General features: G+C 47.4%; 1 protein-coding gene across 1 annotated transcript; it reads left to right on the forward strand.

Annotated features, from left to right (window-relative positions):
* Positions 1-32: 32 nt before the first annotated feature.
* PTRHD1 (peptidyl-tRNA hydrolase domain containing 1) lies at positions 33-6,267 on the forward strand. The gene is made up of 2 exons (XM_074947369.1): positions 33-305; positions 5,548-6,267. The coding sequence occupies exons 1-2, from the start codon at positions 93-95 to the stop codon at positions 5,716-5,718; spliced, it is 384 nt and encodes a 127-aa protein (XP_074803470.1). The 5' UTR covers positions 33-92; the 3' UTR covers positions 5,719-6,267.
* The last annotated feature ends 2,951 nt before the right edge of the window (positions 6,268-9,218 follow it).

Genomic DNA, 9,218 nt, shown 5'->3' on the forward strand with positions numbered 1-9,218 from the left:
GTGCTGATTCCGTACTGCAAGGTGGCAGTGGCTGTGCCCCTTTCCCGGCATGCTCCGCGCCTCTCTCTCCCGACAGGTGTCCGTACGCTAAGATGGCGGCGCCCGGAGGTAGCTGCGGGCGACGGCTGGTGCAGTACGTGGTGCTGCGGGGGGACCTGCAGCGGGAGCCGCTCTCGTGGCCGCTGGGGGCCCTGGTGGCTCAGGCCTGCCACGCGGCCCTGGCGGCGGTGCACGCGCACTACGGGCAGGCGGACACCGGGGCCTACCTGGCTGAGGGCGGCAGCATGAGGACCGTGGTGCTGGAGGTGAGCGGGGCCCGGGGGGAGCCCCTGGCTCGGGGGAAGGGCGGCGGGGCCTATGGGACGCGATATGGCCCGTGGGCGTTGGGGCCGGGCGGGGGAGCCGCGGGGCGGGGCCTGGGCCGAGCCGGGCCGCAGGAGTGCCCCTGGTGGGGAGAAGGGGAAGCGCAGGAGACGTGGGGGGTGAGGGGCCCGTGGGGGGGGGGTGAGGCCTGTGGGGAGAGGGGTCCCAAGAGGCCCACATGCGTGGGAGGGCAGGTTTGTGCGGAGCTGGGCGCTCTGCGTACACTGCAGCGGACGGGACCAGCCCTCGGGGTGCCTGGCTTCATCTAGCGCCAAGCGGTGGGTCCGTGCTGCGAATTCATTCCTCCGTGTGAGGGCAAAGCCCCGGGGCCGGGGCTGGTGCCGCTCCCCTTGTGTGCGCCGAGCGCTAAGGCCACGTCCTGGCCCAAGGAAGAGGTGCGAAGCCGCCTGAACCAGGAAAATGTCCTGCAGCGTCTCCTGGCATGGATGCAGGTGCCTGGCTCTGCGAAGCATCCAGGCTTTACTTCCAGCACTGCCCAAGCACAGGGCATTTGGCAGCCCCTGCTTTAGGGAAGGCAGAGAGCGGGCAGGGCTGCAGAAAAGTAGGCCCAGCAGAGCAAAACCAGAGCATCTCATCACCTGGCAGGTTCTGTCTTGATCCAAATGCTCAGTTGCTCATGGAGACTACAGGTTCCAGCACGTGATGCTCCAGAATTCAAATGACTTGTGGAGTCTACAAGTCCCAACTGTCAATTGGATTAAAGAAACTCCATTGGCATAAAAAGAGAAGCAATTGTTAGGACAGTTAAATCTGATACAGTCAAGTATCTGTCCAGTGGGGCATTGCTGTACGGGGATTTCTAAACCATCTGCCCATAAGGTGGGAATTGTTTACTTCTAAACTGTGAGATGAGGGCATGGCCGATTGTGACACCTTAGAAAGCTGTGTCTTTCGGACACTTCTGCATATGATGATTTCCCTCGGTCTGAACATTCAGAATATAAGTAACAGCATGTGTAACTATCCCCGCTCACAAGTCATTAGCACGTTGCTTGAGTTATTGAAAGAGTTTTGTTGCTTGGCAGGAGTTGAAGGCTGCTGTTTATGTGGACTAGCTGAGAGGGACACTACACGCACTTCTCAAGCGACTTGCATGTGAATGGCCTTGCAGTGTAGATAAAACGTGGCATTATGGAACTCATATCCTATCTCAAATCCAAGTAGTCCTACTGAACCTATGCTTCCCAGCTCTTGGTCTATTCATATGTATGAGCAGAACATGAATACTTCAGGGGAAAATTACCCAGTTTTTAGCAGTCTTTGCTTCTAACGAAGGCAGTGTGGTTGGTGGCTATAGCATGGATCGGAGAGTCAGAAAATCTGGGATCTGTTCCTCCAGCTCCACCTACACTTCCTGTGTGACCTTTCTCATCTGTAAAATGGGGATAATGATAAGTGCTGTATGATGGCACGGTTTTATTGTTTACCTAGTAGTAGAAGTGGAATACTTGTCTATGTTATTCTTGGCATTAGCTAGTGCTATCAGTCCCTCATTCCATATAAACTAGCCTCATACAGAAGAAAAGCAAAGTTGTGAGGCTGTCTCACAATTATTAAAAAAGTATCCTTCCCTATTGTTCCTACAGTCTGTTGTAATAAGTCGTCATCTCTTGCCCCTAACATGTTTATTTCAGCAGCTGCATGTGCTGCCAGAACTGAGGGTTGATTTGCCTATTGGCAGTAAAAGATCAGTAGGGGGCAATAGTTTTTTTCAAAACTAACTTGTTGCAGCTTTGAGACACTTATTTGGGAGCTGTCTGCATAGGGAGTTGGTTTCATTCTGCAGTTCTGTCTGTATTCTGGTATAGCCCAACTGAAGCAATGCATGGGGGAAGTTCATTGTTCAATCTGCAGTCGTGTGTGTGTGTGTGAGATCTCTGAAATTGCTCCTGTTGGTACCTGTCCGGTTTCAAGTCTTGGTTTTCACACCCACTGCTGAAAGGTAACGGTAATATTTTGTTAGCCTTGAGTTATGAGATGGTTTGATGTCACAGTAAGACTTGTCCAATGTTCTAGAGAAAATGCCAGCCCAGCACTCTGCAGCTAACTAGAATGAAAAACCAGTCCTTGAGAGCTATCCTAGAATGACAAGCTTATTATATGGTACCATCTATTGCTTTGCAAGCATTCAGGAAAATGAAACCTAGCCCCAAAGAACTTCCACTCTAAACTAGATAGATAATGCAAGGAAGAGGCTACAAATCAGAGAGGGAAACTAGGAGATATACTGTAAAGGAAGAAGCAGCAAAGTGGCAAGAGCCTGGATGTGTGGAGATGATGATGCAAATCTGGGTGACAAAGAAGAGGTTTGAGTACTCAACTGTGTGAGAGTGAGATGGGAGAAAGAGGGCTGAGAGGGAAGAATGGTAGCTCAGGTTTGATAGAACACTGTGACATCTTGGGGGGTGATGTTACAGAGTCAATGAGTTGTGCACGGGCAGAGGTAAGGGAGAAATTTCCCATGCAACAGATTTGTATTCAGTATCGAAGGGATTATCACACACTGTTGAGTGGTGTTAAACTGCTCTCTTGCAGTGCCTTCACAGGTAACATCTGACCTCACAGCCATAGGTTCCTTTTACAGAAAGGCAAATGCAGATGGAAAAACTGCTCGCAAGCTTGAAAATGCCAGAGGGAAGAGAATTGAAGGACTCCATGCCCCATTTGTTGGGCTGACTTGTCACTTCCATGAAAAAAGTAGATCAGTGTGGTAGCAGCCTCCTACACTAACCATCCGATGTACGGTGTGAGCACCCAGGAAGGAATCTGCTTCTCTGCCCGTCGCGTGCAGGAGCTGAATGTCCTCTACATGGACAGAATGCACCCGTTTGCTTCTAGTTCAGCAGACAGAAGAAGGTGGTGGGGAAGAAAAGTAGCAACCTTTATATACACCCTTGAACAATGTGACAGGCAAAGCACCTGAGATGTTTAGTGAGCGGCTATGAAAGGAGTTGTGGTAGCCCACAGCGTGTGGAGCTTGTAGGTCCTGAATGACCATTTCTGAATATGTTGGGCACTTGAATAATCATCTCTATTTATATTGTGCTAATGGTGTGGTATCTAGGTGCCCATCCAATACATGTTGATTGGATTAGTTAGAGTAGTTATCAGTGGTTCAGAGTCATGCTGGAAGGGCATAATTTGTGGGGTCCCGCAGGGATCCGTTTTGGATCTGGTTCTGTTCAATATCTTCATCAGTGATTTAGATAATGGCACAGAGAGTACACTTATAAAGTTTGCGGACGATACCAAGATGGGAGGGGGTTGTAAGTGCTTTGGAGGATAGGATTAAAATTCAAAATGATCTGGATAAACTGGAGAAATGGTCTGAAGTAAATAGGATGAAATGCAATAAGGACAAATGCAAAGTACTCCATTTAGGAAGGAATAAAAAGTTGCACACATACAAAATGGGAAATGACTGCCTAAGAAGGAGTACTGCGGAAAGGGATCTGGGGGTCACAGTGGACCACAAGCAAGTATAAGTCAACAGTATAACACAGTTGCAAAAAAAGCGAACATCATTCTGGGATGTATTGGCAGGAGTGTTCTAAGTAAGACACACGAAGTAATTCTTCTGCTCTACTCCGTGTTGATTAGGCCTCAACTGGAGTATTGTGTCCAGTTCTGGGTGCCACATTTCAGGAAGGATGTGGACAAATTGGAGAGAGTCCAGAGAAGAGCAACACAAATGATTAAAGGTCTAGAAAACATGAACTGTGAGGGAAGATTGAAAAAATTGGGTTTGTTTAGTTTGGAAAAGAAGACAGAGGGGACATACTTTTTCAAGTATGTAAAAGGTTGTTACAAGGAGGAGGAAGAAAAATTGTTTTTCCTAACCTCTGAGGATAGGACAAGCAGCAATGGGCTTAAATTGCAGCAAGGGAGGTTTAGGTTGGACATTAGGAAAAAACTTCTCAACTGTCAGGGGGGTGAAGCACTGGAATAACTTGCCCAGGGAGGTTGCGGAGTCTCCATCATTGGGGATTTTTAAGAGCAGGTTAGACAAACACCTGCCAGGGATGGTCTAGGTCATTAGTCCTCCCCTGAGTGTAGGGGGCTGGACTAGATGAGCTCTTGAGGTTCCTTCCAGTTCTGTGACTGTCTAATAAATCCTCCATCAGAGTCCATGCCCACCCATCCTGAGGAAGAGAGCACCTTCTCCGCTCCAGATGCAGTCAAGATTCACTTCCATTTAAGCATCTGCTCCCATTTAGAGCCCGAACTTGGGGCTTGTCTATGCTCCTAATTTTTTGTTGTTGCATACCTGTACTGGCAGCGTCCCCTAGTGTAGATGCAGTGCAAGCTGACAGGAGGAGGGTTTTCTATTGTGTAGCTAAACCACTGCTCTGAACAATATGAGCTATACCATCAGCAGCGCTCTTCTGTTGGCTCAGTTGCATATACATCAGGGGATTTGCTGGCATAGCTGTATCAGCTAGGGGTGCATGATTATTGTGTAGTATAGATTAAACCTTAGACTCTGAGCTTTTTAGGACACAGATTGAGAGATCTGTAAAGTGCTAGGCACTCCCCAGCATGGTATTTTACTAATCACCTGCATCCTGTGGTGACACTTTTCCCCGTAATTATCCCTATCTGCCCCTTGAATCACAGGAAAGCAGATTCTGCCAATCACTCCTGGTAGTTTTTGGTGAAAGGATTTCTCTCCCGTAGGCAGAATTGCGGACTTGAGTTACCCTCAAGAATTGGACTTATTTTGGACAAATACATAAAAGGGAGACCTTGCCTCCATTAAGGAACGCTAGGCACCTATGGAAGGGTTACCGCTATGTTCTGGCTAACTTTGTGTGAGTCCCTTTGAAGTTTCAGTGGCAGAGTTATTCTTTTTCTATTCCTAAAAAGCTGTGAAGTATTCTGCACCAGCAACGATTGCCACGTTCCATCCCAGAACTAGCTGCATTTCAGTTGCATGCAGGTAATTCTTCTCTCTAGATTTTTCACACGCAGTTGAAGTGCTTTGAGATCCTTCTGATACTGTGTGACTAGAAAGTGGTGTTCGAATTGTCTACGTGTGTGGGGAGCAGTAGTATGGAGGTAGAAGTTCTGATCAGTCAGCACGAGGGCTGCCTTTACTGCTGGCTTCCCATGACAATCTCACGTTGAGCTCACAGTGAATTTTTCACCCCCCCTGTTCTCTAGGCCCTGGATGAGTGTGCCTTGACGACGCTAGCTGAGACTCTGAAGCAACACAACATCGATCACAAAGTGTGGATAGAGCAGCCAGAGAACATCGCTACTTGCATCGCACTCAGACCCTACCCCAAAGAGGAAGTGCACCAACATCTGAAGAAGTTCAGATTGCTCAAATGACCTTTACCCTAGCTTCCCATTATAGGTCCCTCACCTTCATTGTGTCATACAGACTTAACCAGAACATGTAGCTTTCCTGGGTGCGTCTGGCTGTAAAAATGGTACAGATCTATATGGAGACAATAAAGCTGCATGTGTCCTAAAAGCATCATTTTAAGATGCATCTGCTGAAGAACTTATAACCTTTTTACTGCATGTTGCTGTTAAAGCCAGTGCTCTTCACTGGAGATGATGAAACGCCCATGTCTTTCACTTCCATGGAAAGGGATTTTGGTGGAATGTATGAATGCAGCTTATTCCAGAATAAATATTCACATATCAGCTTTGAGCCATCAAAATTGCAGTGAGCAAAGATGGAAAAGATCTAATGGCACACTTAGTCTGTCCCCCAGCCAGAGTGGGTTTTTTCCCTACAACATACTCACTAGGTTGTGTCAATTCTCATTTTTAGATGTCTCCAGGAATGGAGCTTCCACTGCTTCCAGGGGGAAAATTATTCCTTAGACCACCAGGTCTTGCTTTCTAGGGCAGAATTTTTCTCAGACATTAAGCCTAAATTTCACCCCATTATTCCTATCTCTGATGCTGAATTCTTCTCCTGCCACGGCCTATAGAGAATAGGTAGTAGTGAGATGTCCTTTAGTTTGTCTTTCAGTCCTGGAGCTGTTTTAGTTCTGTCAAAGGCAGCTCCTCCAGGTCTCTCTTCCTTTCTCCTCTCTGAGCTCTCTCCAGTTTGTCTGGGTCTTCCAAATGAGTTACCCATATGCAGTCTGTCGTCTAACAGCTGGGGTGATACCGCTGCATATGCAGCCCAAAATCATAGCTAGCGCATCGCATAAGATGCGTGCAGTTACACACAAGTTTGCAATTTGTGGTACCCTATTGTGCTGTAGGTCTCTCAACACTACTGCTGCCTTGCTTTCTCCCTTCCATGGCCTCCCTGTGAAGCAGAAGACTTGTCCACAGCTGTTTGATAGTTACCCAGAGTTTGTGGGGAGCAGCTCTTGTTAAGTGCTATAGGGCAGCCCCCTACTGGCAGGATTTGAAATGAGCAAATGCTAAGAAAGGGAAAAATGTAGGTTGAATACAAGGAAAAGCTTCCATGGAGCTTTGAAGCCCTGGTGACTTAATCTTTAGTGTATGCTGGAAGAAGTGTTCCTGGATCAGTCACAAGGAGTTGGAGTGGGTGAGCTAACTGATCTCTTCCATCTCTGACTTCTGTATGAGGAATCATAACTGTCAAATAACTGCTTTGTGTGACACTGTCAGCTCTGCTGCTGCTCAGCCTTGGTAGCTTTTCTTAGCCTCTTTCTACGTACAGTGAGCACTGTTGCCTTGTCTCTCTTTAATTCACCTCCATGTTGCTCCTCTGCTTGGAGTCACATCTCTGCTCTTTTGCACCCAACAACCTCACTATCAGTTAGGCTTCTCCCCCAGATTCACCCCTTTTACCTTTGTTTCAACTGCACAAGCCCTGATGCTGTTTTCCCCTAAGCAAAAGACAAGGGAAAGCTTAAAAATCTGCTTTAACAAAAGGAATGAGTGTGAGTAAATACAAGTGGTGACAGGAGGGAAGGAGAGCTGTTACTGAAGATAACAGCTTTGCCCTCTGGGACAGCTGTTCAAAGCTCCCAGTGTTAAGTGGTAATGCATTTTGCATTAGGCCTCATTTTTGGCAATTTCTGTTGCCACATGGTTGCAGAGTCTAATGGGGAGTTAAATAAACCCAAGTGTCTTGGTTCAAGCCAAGCATTTAGCTTGTCACCGCAAGGGGTTAATATGATATGGATAGAAATGGTTAATGCTCTTCAAAGAGGGGGTTAGTGAAGCTATTTTTTTGGATCGGATTTAGATTATTCCCCATGTGTTGTTACAGAGCCAGCCACACTGGGCTAATGGCCCAGAGCTAGAAAGGGAAACAGACCAATCTAAAAGCACGGTCCAAGCTAAAGGAAATGCAAAAAGTAAGATGCTAGCACTGCTGGTGAGAGAGTGTGCCCCACTTTCTTAACCCCTCTCCATATGTGACCCCATGCAGCTGTAGTTCCCAATGGAAAAGGCTTGACTGTGTTTTCATAAACCAGATTAGTTCTTTATGCAGGTAAGTCTCATTTGCTCACGTGTGGCTGTGAATTGGCAGTTCTTATTTCAATAGAACTGGGTTGAAAATAAACATGGTTTTCTTTACCAGTCTCGTGTTTGCTCTGGCTTCAGCTTACTGGGTTTGCATACTGAGCACTGTTAATAAGAGACCCCTTTGATCTGCTTTGAGGGGTTATAGATCCCAAACATCCAAGTACAGCTGCTCCTGCATCCAGCCGTGAAAGCTACAGCAGACGTGTCCCAAGGGATCACCATTTCAAACCTCCTCCCATCTGAGCAACTTTCCTCTAGGATTCATAGCAATACAGGCCCATGCATTTGCCAGGCCAGTGAGATGTATCCTATGCAGCACTCACCCTCTCTTAAGTGGCAGAAAACAAAGCATGTCACTGCCTATAAGATGGCCTTGAGTTCTGCCCCATGGGGGTGCAGGAACCAAACAAGTGTCTCAGTTTTTAGTACTGACAAGATTTCTCCTGCCCCTGATTATGGGTGAGTGGCATAGGTGCTGGGAGGTGGTGCCTTTGGCTTTTCAAATACCACTCAAGCCATGGGACCAAAGCATGCTTGTAGCTAGCCATCTGAAAGGAGCGTGCACCTGTGGCCTGATCAGTAATCCTCCACCTCACCAGGGCTGCATAAGCAAAATCTCTCTCAGTAAGGAAAATGCTGCTGGCTGCCAGGTGAGGCGCCAGCTTTAACCAGAGCTCTCCTAATGCATTACCAAGAAGGTAGAGAACCATGCGAGGCAGCATAAGTTACACTGTGCCACAAAAGTCAAGCTGTGCTGTATCATGGCTACCGCCATATAAATAAGGTTAAACAGGGTGAGGAAAAACCACTACAGTATTCTACCCAAATGGGCCAAACCCTGCAACACTACCCGTGTAAATCATGCAGGGAGCTACTCATGCAGGACTGTATTGAGCTTTTTCATAAGGGGCCATCACCTTGTGGGCTGAACAGCAAATAAACAAGTTCATTTAAATGATCGCAGCAATGGCAATTCAACTGGGGGAACTTTCCCTGAAAGGGATGCCTGGGTCTAACACTAATTAACCCTTGTGGAGTGACTTTCAGCCAAGGACCTCTAAGCAGGGGGCAGCCATTAAATAATTGAGTCACCATGCTCTTCTGAGGTCATATCCCCATTCTAAATGAGGGGCAGAGAGATGGAGTGACTCATGCTGGGACACCCAGCAAGTCAGTAGAGAAGTTGGGGGTAGAAGCCAGGTGTCCTGAGCCTCATCCTCTTGCCAGATCAATCTTCCTTGCTACAATAGGGCAAAATACTATTTCACTTCACTATTGGTGCAGGAGCAAGGCCATATTTATTTTCATCTGGGGCTGGAGCCTGCTTGTCCCTCCCCCAGAAACTAACAGGGAGCCTTATGAGA

Source organism: Natator depressus, chromosome 3 (assembly GCF_965152275.1).
Source record: "Natator depressus isolate rNatDep1 chromosome 3, rNatDep2.hap1, whole genome shotgun sequence".
NCBI lineage: Eukaryota > Metazoa > Chordata > Testudines > Cheloniidae > Natator > Natator depressus.